At 47.1% G+C, this 22,596-nt stretch overlaps 1 protein-coding gene across 1 annotated transcript in view; it reads left to right on the plus strand.

Moving 5' to 3' along the window:
- The window catches only part of rev3l (REV3 like, DNA directed polymerase zeta catalytic subunit), a 223,002-nt gene that overhangs the window by 159,784 nt on the left and 40,622 nt on the right, over positions 1–22,596 (plus strand). Inside the window, exons 15-21 of the mRNA XM_055631707.1 lie at positions 886–968; positions 2,109–2,231; positions 6,037–6,241; positions 9,291–9,402; positions 10,966–11,081; positions 17,232–17,350; positions 20,274–20,392. Coding sequence (XP_055487682.1) covers positions 886–968; positions 2,109–2,231; positions 6,037–6,241; positions 9,291–9,402; positions 10,966–11,081; positions 17,232–17,350; positions 20,274–20,392 — 877 coding nt within the window. The remainder of the gene's footprint in view (positions 1–885; positions 969–2,108; positions 2,232–6,036; positions 6,242–9,290; positions 9,403–10,965; positions 11,082–17,231; positions 17,351–20,273; positions 20,393–22,596) is intronic.

The raw sequence follows: 22,596 nt of genomic DNA on the forward strand, positions 1-22,596 counted from the left end.
ATAGACAATAGGTGCAGGAGGAGGACATTTGGCCCTTCGAGCCAAAACCGCCATTCAATGTGATCATGGCTGATCATCCCCAATCAGTACCCCGTTCCTGCCTTCTCCCCATATCCCCTGACTCCGCTATGTTTAAGAGCCCTATCTAGCTCTCTTTATAAGCACACAGGGTGCTGGATACATGGAACGAGCTGCCAGAGAAGGTAGTTGAGGCAGCTACTATAACAACATTTAAAAGACATGTTAAATGTCTTAAAGAAAGGTTTAGAGGGATATGGGCCAAATGCAGGCAGATGGGATTAGTGTAGATGGGGCCCCTTGGTGGGCATGGGCAAGTTGGGCCGAAGGGCCTGTTTCCGTGCTGTGTGACTAATGAGTTGTTCAGTTAGAGATGGCATTTTTTTTTAAATTTTAATTGGGAAAATGTGCTTGGCAGCAAAAAGCTTGACACCATCCAAGGCACAGACAGCACTTTGCTTAATCGGGTTCACCCTCCACCCCAAATATATATCGACAACGTGCAGTGTGTAGCATCTACTGAATACACCGTTGTTTTTCCCAGTCTTGTACCTTTCTTTAGATTTTACTTTGGCTTAGACAATAGACAACAGGTGCAGGAGTAGGCCATTCAGCCCTTCGTGCTAGCACCGCCATGCAATGTGATCATGGCTGATCATCCAAGGGCCAAATGGCCTACTCCTGCACCTATTGTCTACACATAGTAAATTGTTGATAATAGTGATAGTAATAGTGATAAATGAATAGTAATCTCTGGGGAATAATGGTAATATGGGGACAATTTAAAAAAACCTGGGTGACGAGGTGCTTTGCAGAATGTGTTGTGAACATCGTTATTTCATATATCAATTATTTTCACTTGCTCAGAACCCAGACACCAGAAGATAAGTCAAAGAAAGGCCAGTCATTCTGACTCATTGAGGAGAGTCCTGCTAACAACTCAACTTAAGGTAACAGTCCTATTTTAATAAAATTCCCTTGCTGGTAACAGGTCAATTACTTCACTTGCACCTTAAACAAGACACAGCTGGAGTTACTCAGCGGGCCAGGCAGCATCTTTGGAGATCCTGCACAGATGACATTTCACATCGAGAACCTTCAATAGAGAATAGACATAGACAATAGGTGCAGGAGTAGGCCATTCGGCTCTTCGAGCCAGCACCGCCATTCAATGTGATCATGGCTGATCATCCCCAATCAGTACCCCTTTCCTGCCTTCTCCCCATATCCCCTGACTCCGCTATCTTTAAGAGCCCTATCTAGCTCTCTCTTGAAAGCATCCCGAGAACCGGCCTCCACCGCCCTCTGAGGCAGAGAATTCCACAGACTCACCACTCTCTGTGTGGAAAAAGTCTCCTTCAGTCTGAAGAAGGTTCCCAACCCGAAACATCATCTATCCACGTTCTACAGAGATGCTGCTTGACCAGCTGAGTTACTCCAGCACTTTGTCTTTTTGTTTTGTAAGCCAGCATCTTCAGGTCCTGGCATCTGCTCTGCACTTGTATGTTGACACCCGTTTCCAATGCAGATAGGAACACACTGGTTAAAGCCGTGGAGAGTCTGGAGTTGAAAGCTGAAGGGTTAATGAGTGATCTTCTCAGTGTTTTCAATGGTGTTTCCATAGTCACCTTTGCAACAGTAATACCAGTGTGCACAGTCTTTCTAGTGTCTCAGCTTTGTCAAATTTCTCCATCTGAGCAGCACGGTGGTGCAGTGGTAGAGCTGCTGCCAATTCCATAGATTCACCACCCTCTGACTAAAGAAATTCCTCCTCATCTCCTTCTTAAAGATACGTCCTTTAATTCTGAGTGTGTGCCCACGGGCAGCTATTACTGTGTTCCATTCAGAGCGATTTGGTGAATTTGGAATCAGCGACCGTGAATTTGGTGCTAGCGACCGTGATCGCTGGTCGGCACGGACGCGGTGGGCCGAAGGGCCTGTTTCCATGCTGTATTATTAAAGGTGAAATGGCCGCCGGGTTTTAAGGAGTCATCTTGCTCCCTTTCAGGTTTCCTTGTTGGTTTTCCAATTACCTGTTAAATATTTAGAAATTCTACTGCAAATTTTTGTCTGTGCCTTTTGTTTTTCAGAATCAGTTTGCTGTTCAGTCTTCGAAGAAAATGACATCCCAGATTGAAGGGCCAACGTTAAACAACACATATGGCTTCAAAGTCAGCCAGCAAAACCTCCAGGAGGCAAAAGCTCTGCATGAGGTACTGTACGCTTTCTGTCTGACGTGTCCTTTGTACTTTGCAAACACTGATAATCCATATGTTCATAGATGATAGGGGCAGAATTAGGCCACTCGGCCCATCAAGTCTGTTCCACCATTCAATCGTGGCTGGTCTATCTCTCCCTCCTAACCCCATTCTCCTGTCTTCTCCCCATAACCCCTGACACCCTTTTATCTTGTACTTTAGTATCCATACGTGGTAAACTGGGGCTGCAATCGTTAAATGTTAGGTAGACACAAAATGCTGGAGCAACTCAGCGGGTGAGGCAACATCTAAGGAGAGAAGGGAATGGGTGACGTTTCGACCCGAAGTTGTACAGGGTCTTGGTGAGACCACACCTGGAGTATTGCGTACAGTTTTGGCCTCCAAATCTGAGGAATGACATTATTGCCATAGAGGGAGTGCAGAGACGGTTCACCAGACTGATTCCTGGAATGTCAGGACTGTCTTATGAAGAAAGACTGGATAGACTTGGTTTATACTCTCTAGAATTTAGGAGATTGAGAGGGGATCTTATAGAAACTTACAAAATTCTTAAGGGGTTGGACAGGCTAGATGCAGGAAGATTGTTCCCGATGTTAGGGAAGTCCAGGAGAAGGGGTCACAGCTTAAGGATAAGGAGGAAATCCTTTAAAACCGAGATGAGAAGAACTTTTTTCACACAGAGAGTGGTGAATCTCTGGAACTCTCTGCCACAGAGGGTAGTGGAGGCCAGTTCATTGGCTATATTTAAGAGGGAGTTAGATGTGGCCCTTGTGGCTAAGGGGATCAGGGGGTATGGAGAGAAGGCAGGTACGGGATACTGAGTTGGATGATCAGCCATTTGATTTTATCCAGCGTCTGCAGTTTTTTCACACACATGGTTAAATGTTACTTGTGAGCTGTAGATTTCAAAATATTTTTGTGCAAAAGTAGATGTCTTGCATTCCTATCATACCTTTCATGGTTTTCCGTCCTGGGACTCCTCCATTGCCAGAGTGAGGCCACACGCAAACTGGAGGAACAGCACCTCATATTTTTAACATAGGTTTAAGGTGAAGGTGAAAAGATTTAATAGGAATCTGAGGGGTACCATTTTCACACAAAGGGTAGTGGGTGTATGGAACATAGAAAAATAGAAACATAGAAAATAGGTGCAGGAGTAGGCCATTCGGCCCTTCGAGCCTGCACCGCCATTCAACATGATCGTGGCTGATCATCCAACTCAGTATCCCGTACCTGCCTTCTCTCCATACCCCCTGATCCCTTTAGCAACAAGGGCCACATCTAACTCCCTCTTAAATTTAGCCAATGAACTGGCCTCAGCTACCTTCGAGCTGCAAGAGGAAGTAGTTGAGGCTGGGACTATCCAAATCTTTAAGAAACAGTTAGACAGGTACATGGATAGGACAGGTTTCGAGGGACACAATAGACAATAGGTGCAGGAGTAGGCCATTCGGCCCTTCGAGCCAGCACCACCATTCAATATGATCATGGCTGATCATCCCCAATCAGTACCCCGTTCCTGCCTTCTCCCCATATCCCCTGACTCCGCTATTTTTAAGAGCCCTATCTAGCTCTCTCTTGAAAGTATCCAGAGATCCGGCTACCACCGCCCTCTGAGGCAGAGAATTCCACAGACTCGCAACTCTCTGTGAGAAAAAGTGTTTCCTCGTCTCTGTTCTAAATGGCTTACTCCTTATTCTTAAACAGTGGCCCCTGGTTCTGGACTCCCCCAACATCGGGAACACGTTTCCTGTCCAAACCCTTAATAATCTTATATGTTTCAATAAGATCCCCTCTCTTCCTTCTAAACGCCAGAGAACACAAGCCCAGCTGCTCCATTGTCTCAGCATATGACAGTCCCGCCATCCCGGGAATTAACCTTGTAAACCTACGCTGCACTCCCTCAATAGCAAGAATGTCCTTCCTCAAATTAGGGGACCAAAACTGCACACAATACTCCAGGTGTGGTCTCACTAGGGCCCTGTACACGGGCCAACCACGGGTAGGTGGGACTAGTGTAGCTGGGACATGTTGGCCGGTGTGTGGGCAAGTTGGGCCGAAGTGCCCATTTCCACTCTGGTTCACTCTATGACTCTATTAGACAGTCTTCGAGCCAGCGCCACCATTCAATGTGATCATGGCTGATTATCCACAGTCAGTACCCCGTTCCTGCCTTCTCCCCATATCCCCTGATGACTCTATCTTTAAGATCTATTCCGCTCAGGTAGCTCACAGCCCAACGGTATGAGCATTGAAGTCTCCATTTTTACGGATAACTGCACCATTTTTCCTTCTTTGTGCTACCCAACCCATATGCACCATCCTGTCCTTTCTTCCCCATCCCATTCCTCCTATGTTTGTGGCCAGGTCCCTTCTTCAAACTGGTTGTTGCCGGGGATGAATGGTGGAGGCAGGACAAAGGCAAGTGAGTGATAGGTGGATACAAGCGAGGGTCAGGTGGGTGGAGGAGGGGACAGATTGTTAAGGGCTTGGACACGCTAAATGATAACTAAACAATCAGATATATATAAGTGTCCTTTACAATTCCCATCTATCAGCAACACAAGATGATGAGGGAGTGCAGCGTAGGTTTACAAGGTTAATTCCCGGGATGGCGGGACTGTCATTTGCTGAGAGAATGGAGCGGCTGGGCTTGTACACTCTGGAGTTTAGAAGGATGAGAGGGTTTCTCATTGAAACATACAAGATTGTTAAGGGCTTGGACACACTAGAGGCAGGAAACGTGTTCCCGATGTTGGGGGAGTCCAGAACCAGGGGCCACAGTTTAAGAATAAGGGGTAAGACATTTAGAACGGAGACGAGAAAACACTTTTTCTCACAGAGAGTTGTGAGTCTGGAATTCTCTGCCTCAGAGGGCGGTGGAGGCAGGTTCTCTGGATGCTTTCAAGAGAGAGCTAGATAGGTGCTTTCAAGAGAGAGCTAGATAGGGCTCTTAAAGAGAGTGGAGTCAGGGGATATGGGGAGAAGGCAGGAACGGGGTACTGATTGGGGATGATCAGCCATGATCACATTGAATAGCAGTGCTTGCTCGAAGGGCCGAATGGCCTACTCCTGCGTCTATTGTCTATTGACATAGGACACAGGTGAAGACAGCTAAAGTGTCAGACAAGGAGAAAAGCTGGAGAGATGGATATGGGTAAAAAGGGACAGAGTGGGGGGGAAGAGTGGACATGTAGTGGGAGAAGGTACCAGTGTGGGGAGGAGGTCACAGGAAAGAAATAGTGGGTGGTGGGGGTGGAATCTGGGAGCACAGCAATCACAAAGTCACAACACAGATTAGTGAGGCTGCCTTTATTAATAGAAGCACCAAAGTCCATATATTGAGGGGTTTTTTTGGGGGGGGGGGGGGGGGGGAACCGATGTTATGTTGAATGCTGAGGAAACGCAAAATACTGGAGTGCCTCAGCGGGTCAGGCAGCATCTGTGGAGAACATGGATAGGTGACGTTTCACAGAGTGCTGGAGTAACTCAGCGGGTCGGGCAGCATCTGTGGAGAACATGGATAGGTGACGTTTCACAGAGTTCTGGAGTAACTCAGCGGGTCAGGCAGCATCTGTGGAGAACATGGATGGGTAACGTTTCTGGTCTGGTTTCCTGACCTGAAACGTCACCTATCCCTGTTCTCCAGAGATGCTGCCTGACCCGCTGAGTTACTCCAGCACTCTGTGTCCTTTGTGTGTATTAACCAGCTTCTGCGGCTCCTTGTTGCTACTGAATGCTGAGACCTTTGGTTGTGGGATACTGCTTGTAGTGAGCTGTGAACCGGTTTATGTTGCAGGTACAGTACCTGGTGCTGATGAGCATGGAGCTACACGCTCGCACAAGACGTGATTTGGAGCCTGACCCCGAGTTTGATCCGATTTGTGCCTTATTCTACTGTATATCTTCTGACACTGTCCTTCCAGCAACAAGCAACACTGAGATTATTGGTGCTATAGTCATTGATAAAAATCATACGCACTCCAGCAGAGGCATCCCTTCTGGTATGTATGAATGAATGAATGATTACGTTATTGGCAAAGTATGTACACATACAAGGAATTCGCCTTGATGCTCCGCCCGCAAGTAACAACACGACACACAGTAAACAATTAAGAATGTAGACAAAAGTGCTGGAGAAACTCAGCGGGTGCAGCAGCATCTATGGAGTGAAGGAAATAGGCAACGTTTCGGCCCGGGCCGAAACGTTGCCTATTTCCTTCGCTCCATAGATGCTGCTGCACCCGCTGAGTTTCTTCAGCACTTTTGTCTACCTTCGATTTTCCAGCATCTGCAGTTCCTCCTTAAACAATTAAGAATGATACATAAAACATTAAGAACCAAATACCATAGTTTAAACCTGTGAATTAAATAAAATACCAGAGCAAAAGGAGGCTACAGACTTTTGGTTGTTGAGTAGAGCTACTGATCATGGGGCTAAAAAAGTTGTTTGTATGTGTGGCTGGGTGGCTTAGACAGTCCGTATGTATAATAAAATTACGGATATGAAATTAAACACAAAAATGACTCAAAAATACATTTGCATATGATTAGCATATTTATCACTATTACTCTCGTAACCCCGAGTGACCTCTCGCAGAACCCTCGCGTCCCGCGGAGCCCTGGTTCCGAAATGCTGTTCTAGAGCATGGCAATAGACAATAGGTGCAGGAGTAGGCCATTCGGCCCTTCGAGCCAGCACTGCCATTCAATGTGGTCATGGCTGATCATCCCCAATCAGTACCCCGTTCCTGCCTTCTCCCCAAATCCCCTGCCTCCTTTATTTTTAAGAGCCCTATCTAGCTCGCTCTTGAAAGCATCCAGAGAACCTGCTTCCACCGCCCTCTGAGGCAGAGAATTCCACAGACTCACAACTCTCTGTGAGGAAAAAGTGTTTCCTCGTCTCCATTCTAAATGGCTTACTTCCTATTCGTAAACTGTGGCCCCTGGTTCTGGACTCCCCCAACATTGGGAACATGTTTCCAGCCTCTAGCGTGTCCAACCCTTTAACGACAATGACTAAACTAAACTTACATGAATTTGATAAGTTACTGGTTTAATTCATCAAATTCAACAACCAGGCTAAACAAAGAATTTCACTGTACCTCGCTCGGTATATGCGACAAAGTGTAATTGGATCATTGAAATACAACCTATATCCCAGTCCCTCCCATTCTCTGCATATCCATCTGCCCATCTAAACGTGCCTCAACCACCACTATCAGCTAGAGAGTCAAGTCAAGTTTATTCCTCACATACACATACGAGATGTGCAGTGAAATGAAAAGTGGCAATGCTCGCGGACTTTGTGCAAAATACTACAAAACAGAATGGAACAGAATCACATATTCACATGTTACATATTTGTGGGAGGAAAAAGAGAAAAACAGCAATTTTAAAAAGACACCACACAACAGTAGAGTGGTTCAGTAAAGTTAGTCCCTGGTGAGATCAGAGTTTACAGTCCTAATGGCCTCTGGGAAGAAACTCCGTCTCAACCTCTCCGTTCTCGCAGCATGGCAACGGAGGCGTTTGCCTGAACGTAGCAGCTGGAACAGTCCGTTGCAGGGGTGGAAGGGGTCTCCCATGATCTTATTGGCTCTGGAGTTGCACCTTCTGATGTATAGTTCCTGCAGAGGGGGTGAGTGTAGTTCCCATAGTGTGTTCGGCCAAGCGCACTACTCTCTGCAGAGCCTTCCTGTCCTGGGCAGAGCAATTCCCAAACCAAATTGTGTCCTGACCTCCCCTCTACCTCATTGGAAACCTTTGAGCTATCTTAATTGGACTATCGGACTTCAATGTTGTACCTTTACACTAAAAGTTGTACCCGTTCTCCATGCGCCGTGGATGGCCTGATTATATCATGTATAGTCTTTGTTGACGGGATAGCTTGCAAACAATAGATTTGCACCCGCTGAGTTTCTCCAGTTCCCTCGGTACAAATGACAATAATAATCTAAACTCGCCCAGTAGCCCCCCGGCACCACCTTCCAGGGCAACACGGTGGCGCAGCAGTAGAGTTTCCTCACAGCACCAGAGACCCGTGTTCCATCCTGTCCGTACGGAGTTTGTACATTTTCCCGTGATCACGAGGGTTCCTCCCACATTCCAAAGATGCACAGACTCACTGTACCAAAGGACCGACTTCCACGCTGTATCTCTGAACTAAACAAAACTGCCCACTCTGTATTATAAACTAAACACTCGCCACTCTGTATTTAAGGTAAAAAACTCCTTTAAACTTTGCCCCCTTTCCCTAAACCTATGCTCTCTAGTCTTTGATATTTCCTGGAGAACCTGCACCCTGCAGAAAGAGGTTCTGGGAATCTACCCAACCGTTACCTCATAATTTTATATACTTTTGCCAAAGTCTCCCTCAACATTTGGAGTTCCAAACAAAGCACAATGGTGCCACAGTAGAGCCAAGAGTGGTTTATTGTCAAATGCCCCAGATAGTCGAGCAATGAAATTCTTACTTGCAGCATAATACTCTGTAAACAATATAATAAACGGGGGAAAAAGATCCGTGTGTGTGTATATGTACACACACACACATACACGTGTACACACACACGCACACAATACATCACACAACACATACACACAACACATACACACACACACATACACGCGTACACACACAGGCACACAACAGATACACACAAATACACACACACACACACACACACACAGTACACACACACACACACACACACACACACAGTACACACACACACACACACACACACACACACACACACACACACACACACACACACACACACACACACACACACACACACAACACACACATACACACAACACACACACACACACAGACACACACACACCCCATCACAAAAAACAAGCAATAATAGTGCAATAATAACAATAATGATGTATTTCAGAGCTTATTGGAGGTTCTAGTGTTTAACAATATGACGGCAGCAGGGTATTTGTGGCGTGTGGTGATATTCTCTTGCATGGTGGGTGTTTGTACAAAGTTGCAGCTTTCTCTACATTATAACAGGATTTATTTGATGTTTATTTCAGAGGTCAGGATACAGGCCCCGCTGCTTGTCCGGTCTGGCGTCACGGGCCTTCAGGTCTCTTACGTGAATGACGAGAAGGAATTATTTCAAGAGCTCGTTGCCAACGTCAGAAGGTATGAAACTTTGTTTTTATTGTAAAGCCGGTGTTTGTCTGAGTATCCCACACAACCCTTCAATGCATCTGTGTCCTACTTTACTAGATAGAGCTAGATAGGGCTCTTAAAAATAGCAGAGTCAGTGGATATGGGGAGAAGGCAGGAACGGGGTACTGATTGGGAATGATCAGCCATGATCACATTGAATGGCGGTGCTGGCTCGAAAATTAGGGCACATTGTGGCTCGAAATACATAATGGCCCACTCTTGCACCTATTGTCTATTTATGATGAAAATTAGGACTGCTACCTTCATAAAGAAAGCAAACCCTTTTGTCCTTGAAGGTAGATATTTGGGTCAATGTGGATTTTCAGATAATGCTGATGATCACCTTCCTCTAGCTAAATGTCTATTTTACATTGTCCTTGATCTACGTCCCCTTTAATCTCTCGTTTTCACACCTCACCCTCTTGTTTCCCTCTCCCCTGACTCTCACTCTGAAGAGTCACCCATTCCCACTATCCAGAGATAATGCCCGTCCTGCTGAGTTAATCCAGCATTTTTGTGCCTATCTCTGATGACAACTATGCTATTGAATGTGCTGGAGCAACTCGGTGGGTCAGGCAGCATCTGTGGAGGGAATCAACAAGTAATGTTTGGACTTGGGTTCCTTCGTCAGATTCCATTGTCCATTCCCTACCCAGATGCTGCCAGCCCCGCTGAGTTATTCCCCTGAAGGTGGTGTCACAGGTGAATAGGGTGTTCGGCACATTGGCCTTCATCAGTCACAATATTGAGTGTAGAAGTTGGCCGGTCATGTTACAGTTGTACAAGACATGGGTGAAGCCACATTTGGAGTATTGTGTTCAGTTTTGGTCACCCTGTTTATACAAAAGATGTTGTCAAGCTGCAAAAGGTGTAGAAAAGATTGAGCAGGATGGACGTTCAGAAAGCATTTGATAAGGTCCCGCCTAGGAGATTAGTGGGCAAAATGAGGGCACATGGTATTGGGGGTAGAGTGCTGACATGGATGGAGAAATGGTTGGCAGACAGGAAACAGAGTAGGGATTAATGGGTCCCTTTCAGAATGGCAGGCAGTGACTAGTGGGACCGCAGCTATTTACAATATACATCAATGATTTAGATGAAGGGATTCAAAATAACATTGGCAAATTTGCAGATGACACAAAGCTGGATGGCAGTGTGAACTGTGAGGAGGATGCTATGAGAATGCAGGGTGACTTGGGCAGGTTGGGTGAGTGGGCAGGATGCATGGCAGATGCAGTTTAATGTGGATAAACGTGAGGTTGACAGGGAGAGAGCTTGATAGGGCTCTTAAAGATAGCGGAGTCAGTGGATATGGGGAGAAGGCAGGAACGGGGTACTGATTGGGGATGATCAGCCATGATCACATTGAATGACAGTGCTAGCTCGAAGGGCCGAATGGCCCACTCCTGCACCTATTGTGTGTCTATTGTTACTGGGACTGGAAAGCGGATGAGGGGTGATGGTATAAACGTGTACAGAAGCTGAAACAATGAAACTGAATGAAAATGATGACATTGAACTCTCCTTCATTAGGTACGACCCTGATATTTTGCTGGGATATGAAGTTCAGATGCATTCCTGGAGCTACCTTTTCCAGCGAGCTGCCGCGCTGGAAGTTGATCTCTTGCACATGGTCTCCCGTGTTCCAGGTAATACAGTAAAACTGACAGCAGTTTAGTTTAGAGGCACAGCGCGGGAACAGGCCCTTTGGCCCGCCGACCAGCGATCCCCGCACACTGACCGCTATCCTACACACACGTGGAACAGTTTTAGATTTATACCAAGCCAATTAGCCTACAAACATGGACGCCTTTGGAGTGCGCATGGAAACTGAAGATCTCGGAGAAGACCTAGGCAGTCACGGGGAGAACGTACAGTGCCCTCCATAATGTTTGGGATAAAGACCCATCATTTATTTATTTGCCTCTGAACTCCACAATTTCAGATTTGTAATAGAAATAAATCACATGTGGTTAAAGTGCACATTGTCAGATTTTAATAAAGTCCATTTTTATACATTTTGGTTTCACCATGTAGAAATTACAGCTGTGTTTATACATAGTCCCCCATTTCAGGGCACCATAATGTTTGGGGCACAGCAATGTCATGTAAATGAAAGTAGTCATGTTTAGTATTTTGTTGCATATCCTTTGCATGCAATGACTGCTTGAAGTCTGCGATTCATGGACATCACCAGTTGCTGGGTGTCTTCTCTGGTGATGCTCTGCCAGGCCTGTATTGCAGCCATCTTCAGCTTATGCTTGTTTTGGGGGCTAGTCCCCTTCAGTTTTCTCTTCAGCATATAAAAGGCATGCTCAATTGGGTTCAGATCGGGTGAATGACTTGGCCACTCAAGAATTGACCATTTTTTAGCTTTGAATCACTCCTTTGTTGCTTTAGCAGTATGTTTGGGATCATTGTCTTGCTGTAGAATGAACCGCTGACCAATGAGTTTTGAGCCATTTGTTTGAACTTGGGCAGATAGGATGTGTCTATACACTTCAGAATTCATTATGCTACTACCATCAGCAGTTGTATCATCAATGAAGATAAGTGAGCCAGTACCTTCAGCAGCCATACATGCCCAGGCCACAACACCCCCACCACCGTGTTTCACAGATGAGGTGGTGTGCTTTGGATCTTGGGCAGTTCCTTCTCTCCTCTATACTTTGCTTCTTGCCATCACTCTGATATAAGTTAATCTTCGTCTCATCTGTCCACAAGACCCTTTTCCAGAACTGTGGTTGATCCTTTAAGTACTTCTTGGCAAACTGTAACCTGGCCATCCTATTTTTGCGGCTAACCAGTGGTTTGCAACTTGCAGTGTAACCTCTGTATTTCTGTTCATGAAGTCTTCTGCGGACAGTGGTCATTGACAAAGCCACACCTGACTCCTGAAGAGTGTTTCTGATCTGTCAGACAGGTGTTTGGGGACTTTTCTTTATTATAGAGAGAATTCTTCTGTCATCAGCTGTGGAGGTCTTCCTTGGTCTGCCAGTCCCTTTGCGATTAGTAAGCTCACCAGTGCTCTCTCTCTCAACACAGAGAGTGGTGAATCTCTGGAACTCTCTGCCATAGAAGGTAGTTGAGGCCAGTTCATTGGCTATATTTAAGAGGGAAATAGATGTGGCCCTTGTGGCTAAAGGGATCGGGGGGTATGGAGAGAAGGCAGGTACAGGATACTGAGTTGGATGATCAGCCATGATCATATTGAATGGCGAATGGTGCAGGCTCGAAGGACCGAATGGCCTACTCCTGCACCTAATTTCTATGTTTCTATGATGTTCCAAACAGTTGATTTTGGTAAGCCTAAGGTTTGGCTGATGCCTCTAACAGTTTTATTCTTGTTTCTCAGTCTCATAGTGGCTTCTTTGACTTTCATTGGCACAACTTTGGTCCTCATGTTGATAAACAGCAATAAAAGTTTCCAAAGGTGATGGAAAGACCAGGTGCTGAGAGCTCTCTTATACATATTAAGGAGGCAATTAAACACACCTGAGCAATTACAAACACCTGTGAAGCCACGTGTCCCAAACATTCTTCTTCTTCTTGCGAATAAAACATAAATAAACCAAAGGAATAGTTAGATCTCAAGCCGGGTGGGTGTTGAGCAGCCAGGATGTTGCCTCTGTTGGCGTCAATATCTGCCAGGCCCTGACACAGCTCCATTTGGTGGGTGGTAGAGCGGGCACCCAGAGATGACATGGTTGGCTGTCTGTTGTTCTGCTCCGCATTCACAGGCTGGGCTCTGGCGGAGGGAGCCCCCATCTCCACACGCTGGCATTGAAACGCCCAACTCCAGTACCAAGTCTGTTGAGTTTCATCCATGCTCCTCTGGGGAGGTCAGACCCTGGACAGCTTTTATCTGGTGAAGAGATGTAGCTGTGTAATGGAGATGAGGTTGCCTTCCACTCCTGTGACCACATGGTGGCTATCCAGTGTGCTTTTGTCTCAGTTGGCTGGATGGATGCTAGGAGTTGTTTTCCATGTGGAGCAAAGGGGTGACGGGACTTCAGTCGGGGTGGCCTCTGCTCTCTGCTGATACCCTGATGGAGGAGGTGATCTGGGTCCATGGCACGACAAGATAGTGCCAGAGTTGCTGCATGTTATAAACATTATGGTGCCCTGAAATGGGGGGGACTATGTATAAACACAGCTGTAATTCCTACCTGGTGAAACTAAAATGTATAAAAAGGACCTATAATAAAATCTGACAATGTGCGCTTTAACTACATGTGATTTTTTTTTCTATTACAAATCTGAAATTGTGGAGTACGGAGGCAAAAAAATAAGGGACGAGTCTTTGTCCCAAACATTATGGAGGGCACTTTATGCAACTTTTATCTAATTTTCAGATAACCGCATGGGTTTCCTCGGGTGCTGCGGTTTGTTCCCACGTTGCAAAGACTTGCGGGTTTGTAGGTGAATTGGTCCCCTGTAAAATTGCCCCAAGTGTGTAGATAGAGGGTGCAAAAGTGGGAACTGGTGATCGATGATCGGTGTGGACTCAGAGGGACCAATAGCCTGTTTCCACGCTGTATCTCTAAACTAAAGCAATATCTGAAATCTACTTAGTCATTCAACCCCTGCACCCCTTCACCAAATCCTTCACCCCTGCAGCCATTAGATTTTATAATTCGGACCGCTAGGCTGTAGGGGGATGCATTTTTGCAATTTGCAATTTTTAATTGTTAATTATTAGTCTTTTTAAGTATTTATTGCTCTCAGGTAGTGTCCACAGTGTATTTTTATGTATTTTCTGCCTGCGCTTGTTTTGAATCTGTGGGTTTGTTGGTTGGGGGCTTCTGGACATCTGAATTTCCCTGAGGGGATCAATAAAGTATTTATTATTATTATTATTATTTTATTGCGAAGTCATGAGAGGTCAGTGTCCGCTGTTCTGCTCTTTCCAGAGAATCTTTCAATTTAAATGAACAGTGCGTGTCATCAGTCTCTGAATTGTAGAAAGCCATTGTCCTCGTACACATTGCCACTTACTAATCCTGGTTCTTAATTCCGTGGATTGTCACCTTGTCGTGGTGGAGTAGCTTGTGTGGTCCTGAGATCCTGAGAGCGATGCCGTCTGGAGTGATGCTCCTGTTAGGGCCACCCATGGCGGTAAGGTCGAGGGGGAGGTCTCTGACAAAGAGCCAATCCAACCAAGACCTCATCGGTGGAACAGGCGGAGGACGATGGCTGACCTTAGTGGAGCTAACGTCACAAGGGCTGGGAAGGCGGATGAAGGCTGCGGCAGAAAAGGGTCTCCGGTCGTCTTGAACTCCATGCCACTGGATCCTGACCCAGATCTGTCAAGGACCGTGGGGTGGCTGTCTGTGCACCAGTCTCCCCACGTTAAACAAAGTCACGCACAGGCGTCCTCCAACCCTGGAGACACCCATGGTCAGCCATGACTGAGGGGGCCTAAGAAGAATTCTGTCATCCTCAAATTATTCAGGGAAACTGCTGGCTCTGCTGGAAAGCGTGCAGAGCAGATTCACAGGATGTTGCGAGGACTTTATTCCTTGAAGCATCGAGAGCTGAGAGTTAACCGTCTAAAGGTGTGTTAAATCATTTGGGGAATAGATAGGGTGAATGCAGAGAGTCTTTTAACCATAGTAGGGGAATCAAGAACCAGAGGACATAGGTTTAATGTGTAGGAAGGAACTGGTTTCAACCGAAGATAGAGACAAAATGCAGAAGTGACTCAGCGGGACACGCAGCATCTCTGGAGAGAAGGAATGGGTGACGTTTCGGGTCTGAAGAAGGTTTCTCGACCTGAAACGTCACCCATTCCTTCTCTCCATCGATGCTGCCTGTCCAGCTGAGTTAAGGGGCTGTCCCACTGAAGTGACCTAATCTGCGACTTTAGACGAGTTTGCCATCGACTCAAACTCGCAGCATGGTCGACACGAGGTCCTATGAGGTCACTGGAACTCTCCTTCATGCTCGAGGGAAGTTCCCGAATACTCAGGGCCACAGCTAGTTCGCGGAAAAACTTTCAGAATGTTGAAAGATTTTCCACGAGTAAAATTTGGTCGGCGTGGTTCCTTTTGACTCGTAGTGCAGTGGAGTGGGGTCGCTATTTATCTACAGGCAGTCCAGGGCATCCATCGGCAGTCTCCTTTGCTGACCGGGCATTTTGATTGGCTAATTGGTGTTTTCAGGACCAGGGAAAATGCCCGCTAAACTTTATTATACTTCATAAAAGTGTCTCCACTCCTTCACCCCCCCCCCCCCCCCCTTCTCCCCCCCTTCCCCCCCCCTCTCTCCCTCGTCTCTCACTCGCCCCCTCTTCCCTCTCTCTCCCCCTCTCTCCCTCCCTCTCTTCCCCCTCCCCCCCCCCCCCCCCCCCCCCTCCCCCGCGCTCTCTAAAGGACTTACCGTACACTGTGGCAGTCGTTTACCTTCCTCTTCATCGCGGTTGTGAATTTCAGACAGCGCTCCTTGCTTTCCCTGGCCCCGCCTTTGCGATGTGTGTGTGTGTGTGTGCGGTCGGTGTGTGCGGTCGGTTGATCCAGCTCGCGGTTTCAACATGGACGGTCGATCCAGCTCGAGGTTTTCCACGAGAGTGCCCTCGAGCTTGAAGGTCGAAGGCACTCTTCTTAACTCGCGAATTAGGTCGCCACAGTGGGACAGCCCACCTTAATCCAGCATTTTGTGCCTTATCTTCGGACACAGGTTTAAGGTGCAAGGGGTAAGAATGAATATGAACCTGGGGTCATTTACTCACTAAAGGTGGTGGACGGCTGGCTGCCTGAGGAGGTAGTAGAGGCAGGAAACAGAACATTTGGACAGGTACATGGATAGAAACATACATAGAAACATAGAAAATAAGTGCAGGAGTAGGCCATTCGGCCCTTCGAGCCTGCACCGCCATTCAATGTGATCATGGCTGATCATCCAACTCAGTCGTCAAGTTTATTTGTCACATACACATACGAGATGTGCAGTGAAATGAAATACAGTATCCTGTACCTGCCATCTCTCCATACCCCCTGATCCCTTTAGCCACAAGGGCCATATTTAACTCCCTCTTAAATATAGCCAATGAACTGGCCTCAACTACCTTCTGTGGCAGAGAATTCCGGAGATTCACCACTATGTGTGAAAAATGTTTTTCGCACCTCGGTCCTAGGAACCGCTTAGAGGGATACGGGCCAAACGCGAGCAAATGGAACTAGCTTAAATGAAGCATTTGGGTCGGCATGGATGTGTTGGGCCGAAGGGCCTGTTTCTGTGTTGCGTGAGTGAAGAAATAGAACATAGACAATAGGTGCAGGAGTAGGCCATTCGGCCCTTTGAGCCAGCACCGCCAATCAAAGTGATCATGGCTGATCATCCCCAATCAGTACCCCGTTCCTGCCTTCTCCCCATATCCCCTGACTCCACTATCTTTAAGAGCCCTATCTAGCCCACTCTTGAAAGTATCCAGAGAATCCATTTTTGGAATTCCTTGCCACAGAGGGCAGTGGAGGCCAAATCACTGGATGGATTTAAGAGAGCTCTAGGGGCTAGTGGAATCAAGGGATATGGGGAGAAGGCAGGAACGGGTTATTGATTGGGGATGATCAGCCATGATCACAATGAATGGCGGTGCTGGCTCGAAAGGCCGAATGGCCTCCTCCTGCACCTATTGTCTATATCTCTAACTGGCCTCTAAGGCAGAGAATTCCACAGACTCACAACTCTCTGTGTGAAAAAGTGTTTCCTTCAGTGTGTCACTAGATTGTAGGTGACATTAAAATATTATGGACTGAAGCGAAGTGCATGTGATGACATTGTGCTCTCTTTTTTATCAGATGAAAGTAAAGGAAATGGTTTTGCCGCAGAATTGGATGAGTTTGGTGCGACTGCCATGTCTGAAATCAATATTGTGGGCCGGATCGTTCTGAACGTTTGGAGAATGATGAGGAGCGAGGTAATGGGTGGGTTCTTGTGAACTGCAGCGGGTTCATCTCTGCCCCCTTGCAAAATGAATGGGTGTCAACCATGTCATCTCTGGGTGCCCGCTCTACCACCCACCAAATGGAGCTGTGTCAGGGCCTGGCAGACATTGACGCCAACAGAGACAACAAACCTGGCTGCTCAACACCCGACTCGAGATCTAACTATTCCTTTGGTTTATGTTTCATTCGCAAGAAGAAGAAGAATGGGTTCAGAAAGTACAGAAAGATGAAGAGTGTATAAGAGTCATAGGAGCAGGTCGGCTCAGTTTAGACAATAGGAGCAGGAGTAGGCCATTTGCCCCTTCGAGCCAGCACCGCCATTCGATGTGATCATGGCTGATCATCTCCAATCAGTACCCCGTTCCTGCCTTCTTCCCATATCCCCTGACTCCGCTATCTTTAAGAGCCCTATCTAGCTCTCTCTTGAAAGCATCCAGAGAACCAGCCTCCACCGCCCTCTGAGGCAGAGAATTCCGCAGACTCACCACTCTCTGTGAGAAAAAGTGTTTCCTCGTCTCCATTCTAAATGGCTTATTCTTAATCTAAATGGTTTATTCCTTATTCTTAACAGTTCAGTTTATTGACCCGTGTACCGGGGTACAGTGTAAAGCTTTTGTTGTGTGCTATCCAGTCAGCAGAGAGGCAATACATGATTACAATCAAGCCCCATCAAGTCTACTCCACCATTCAATCATGGCTAATCTATCTTTCCCCCTCAACCCCATTCTCCTGCCTTCTCCCCGTAACCCCTGACATCCGTACCAATCAAGAATCTGTCGATCTGTGCCTTCAAAAAATACCCAATGACTTGGCCTCCGCTGCCATCTGTGGCAATGAATTCCACAGTTTCACCGCCTTCCAATGAAAGAAATTCCTCCTCCTCTTTTCTAAAGGTACGTCCTTTTATTCTGATCCTCACCTGAGTCGCCCTCTTCTCCCCTCTCCCATCAGGTGAGAGGTACAGAAGCGTGAAAACGCACACCTCCAGATTCAGGGACAGTTTCTTCCCAGCTGCTAATTAGGCAACTGAACCATCCTATCACCAACTAAATAGCGGTCCCGACCTCTCATCTACTAATTGGAGACCCTTGGACTATCTTTAATCAGTCTCTATATATTGCATTTAACGTTATTCCCCTCATCATGTGTCTGCACTGTGGACAGTTTGATTTGTAATTATGTATAGTCCTTCCTCTGACTGGATAGCACACAACAAGAACACTTTTCACTGTACCTCAGTACATGTGACAGTAATTAACTAAACTAAAGTACTACATTCTTAGATAGAGAGTGGTGAATCTCTGGAACTCTCTGCCACAGAGGGTAGTTGAGGCCAGTTCATTGGCTATATTAGAGAGGGAGTTAGATGTGGAAGGAGTTAGATGTGGCCCTTGTGGCTAAGGGGATCAGAGGGTATGGAGAGAAGGCAGGTACGGGATACTGAGTTGGATGATCAGCCATGATCATATTGAATGGCGGTGCAGGCTCGAAGGGCCGAATGGCCTACTCCTGCACCTAATTTCTATGTTTCTATTCTTAAAGGTTCAATTGGATGCCAGCAGCTGCAATTTCTAAATGTAATGACCCAATTAAATAATTGCAACCTAAAATTTGATATTCCAGCGCTCCTGTCAGACTTGCAGATTTAAAGCTTTAAGGGCCTGTTCCACTTGGTTATTTTTTTCGGCGACTGCCGGCGTCATATCCGTGTTATCAAAACATTTTGAACACTTCTCAACCCAGCGGCGACACACAAAATAAATGTTGCGACGCTCGAAAAAATACCGCGCGTCAATACGTCATCGCGCCACGTATTTTTCGGTGATCTGATTACGTCAGTCAATGATGCCGGCAGTCGCCGAAAAATCACCAAGTGGGACAGGCCCTTTACTGTAGCTGCAAAACTTCAGTTTTCACCTTTTTAACACATTTGCCAGGACTCAGAACCAGGGGCCACAGTTTAAGAATAAGGGGTAAGCCATTTAGAACCGAGACGAGGAAACACTTTTTCTCACAGAGATTGGTGAGTCTGTGGAATTCTCTGCCTCAGAGGGCGGTGGAGGCCAGTTCTCAGGATGCTTTCAAGAGAGAGCTAGTGCTCTTAAAAATAGCTGAGTCAGGGGATATGGGGAGAAGGCAGGAACAGGGTACTGATTGGGGACGATCAGCCATGATCACATTGAATGGCGGTGCTGGCTCGAAGGGCCAAATGGCCTACTCCTGCACCTATTTATTGTCTACTGACCCAAGGGCCTGGACTATAGGGAGAGGTCCATATCCTTCTATGCCTTGCTACCTCTAGCAGCTCGTTCCATACACCCACCACCCTCATAACTGAAAAAGTTGCCCCTCAGGTTTTACAATTTTTCCCCTCTCGTCTTAAACCTGGTTCCTTTGGTTTTTGATTCCCCCCACGCTGAAGGAACGATGGGGGGGGGGTCCCGATGGGCGAGGGGGGGCAGCCGAGAGCCAGTGCATTCACCCTATCAATTCCTCTCATGATTTTGTACACCTCTAAAAGCACCCTTCAGCCTCCTGCGCTCCAAAATGATTGAAGTAATATTAGCACTTTATGGCTAGGACAGGTTTGGAGGGATATGGACCAAACGCAGGCAGGTGGGACTAGTGTAACTGGGACATGTTGGCTGTTGAGGACAAGTTGGGCCAAAGGGCCTGTTTCTACACTGTATCGCTCTATGACAATATTAAGTCCCAGCCTGCCCCCACCCTCGCCCTGTAGCTCAGGCCCTCGAGTCCCAGCAACACCCTCGTCAAATAATATTACTTCATTCATTTTCTGGACCAGCTTGGCAACTTTTGATTCGTGTTTGAGAACACCAAGGTACCTCGGTCGTTATCTGTTGATTTTTACTTGTGTTTGATCTTCATTTTCAGGTTACCCTCAACAATTACACTTTTGAGAATGTGGCCTTTCACGTTCTTCGTCAACGTTTTCCACTTTTTTCTTTCCGTGTCCTGTCTGACTGGTTCGATAACAAGACCGACCTATACAGGTAATCCTCTCCGTTATGCTGTCTTCTAATAGTTCATGCATGTCAAACTCGGCGAACACTATTGAACTCAACTCAAACAAAACTGAACATTAATAGCCCATTATCTATTTATTTGCACTTTATCTGTTGGATTTATTGATGTGTGTATATATTTATACAATGGTATATGGACACACTGATTTGTTCTGTAGTCATGCCTACTATGTTCTGTTGTGCTGAAGCAAAGCAAGAATTTCATTGTCCTATCTGGGACACATGAAAATAAACTCTCTTGAACTTGAACTTGAACACGTCGGTAGAACTGCCTTAAGGGCCTGTCCCACTTGCTGGAGATTGCATGCGTTTGGCGCGACCAAACGTGGTTGCTTGAGGCGTACGGGCACCGTATGGGCGCGCGGAGCCAGTCCCACTTAGAAGCGCGGAGTTGTGCGGGCTGGTCCCGAGATTGCATGGGGCACCGAAAATCTGAGAGTGTCCCAAATCGTTGCGCGCCAACGGCCTGTCGGCACGCAGGCGCATTGCGGTCGTATGCAGCGTCGTGACGGCGTACGCAGCGTCTTGATGACGTACGCCTAGCGCGTGGCGTTGCGCAATGACGTCACCACCCGGCGTTGCGTTGCGTGATGATGTCGCCGTGCGACGCCCAAATTCAGTCAGCCCGCCTCCTGCCCAGCTGATTGGTAAGCATGACGCAAATGACGTCACACGCAAAGTTACCGCGTACTTAGCGCAAACCTCGCGTGAACTCTGGTCCCGTTTAGTGTCGCCAAATGCATGCAATCGCATGCAAGTGGGACAGGCCCTTTACAGCGAGTGAGACCTGGGTTCCACCCTGACTGCAGGTGTTTGTCCGCACGGAGTCTGTACCTTCGCCGAGACTTTGGTTTCGTCCCACACTCCAAAGACGTACAGGTTTATAGTTTGTACAGGAAAGAACTGCAGATGCTGATTTAAAAGAAGGTAGATGCAAAATGCCGGAGTAACTCAGCGGGGCAGGCTTTTTTTTTAGGGAGTTGAGAGGAGAGGTAAAGGGACAGGTGTTGCATCTCCTGTGGTTGCAGGGTGAATATACCTGGGGAGGGGGTGGGAAGGGTCAAGTTGACCAGGGAGTTGCAGAGGGAACTTTTCTTTATGGAGTGGAGGGGGAAGGTAAATGGACAGGTGTTGCATCTCCTGCGGTTGTTTTTATTTATGGGGTCAAGGGTTTTTTTGGGGGTGGGGAGGTTTTATGGAGTCATGGGCCCCGACAGTCTTTCCAGGTGAGGCAGAGGTTCACTTGCACCTCCTCCAACCTCATCTACTGTATCCCCTGTTCCAGGTGTCAACTTCTCTACATCGGCGAGACCAAGCGCAGGCTCGGCGATCGTTTCGCTGAACACCTCCGCTCAGTCTGTCTTAACCAACCTGATCACCCGGTGGCTCAGCACTTCAACTCCCCCTCCCATTCCCAATCTGACCTCCCTGTCCTGGGCCTCCTCCATTGTCAGAGTGAGGCTCAGCGCAAATTGGAGGAACAGCACCTCATTATTTTGCTAGGGTAGTTTACACCCCAGCGGGATGAACATTGACTTCTCTAACTTCAGATAGCCCTTGCTTTCCCTCTCCATCCCCTCCCCCTTCCCAGTTCTCCCACCAGTCTTACTGTCTCTAACTACATTCTATCTTTGTCCCGCCCCCTCCCTTGACATAAGTCTGAAGAAGGGTCTCGACCCAAAACATCACCCATTCCTTCTCTCCAGAGATGCTGCCTCACCCGCTGAGTTACTCCAGCATGTTGTGTCTACCCCAGTTTGTAGGTTAATTGGCTTGGTGTAAATGTAAAATTGTCCCTCGTGTGTGTGTGTGTGTGTGTATATGGTAGTGAGTGTTGATGTGTGGGGATTGCTGGTCAGCGTGGACTCGGTGGGCTGAAGGGCCTGTTTCTGCGCTGTACCTCTAAACTAAAATAAACACTACAGATTCTTGAACCCATCACCTCCGTGCCAACCAAGATGCCAATCCAAGCTAATCCCATCTGCCTACAAGTGGGTGCACTCTTCCGAGTCTCTTTCCCAGAGTAGGTGAATCGAGGACCAGTGGACGTAGGTTTAGGGTGAGGGAGGAAAGATTTAATAGGAATCTGAGGGATAATATTTTCCACACAAAGGGTGGTGTGTGCATGGAGCAAGCTGCCAGAGGAGGTCATTGAGCCAGGGACTATCCCA

Source organism: Leucoraja erinacea, unplaced genomic scaffold, assembly GCF_028641065.1.
Source record: "Leucoraja erinacea ecotype New England unplaced genomic scaffold, Leri_hhj_1 Leri_87S, whole genome shotgun sequence".
NCBI classification, from domain to species: Eukaryota; Metazoa; Chordata; class Chondrichthyes; order Rajiformes; family Rajidae; genus Leucoraja; species Leucoraja erinaceus.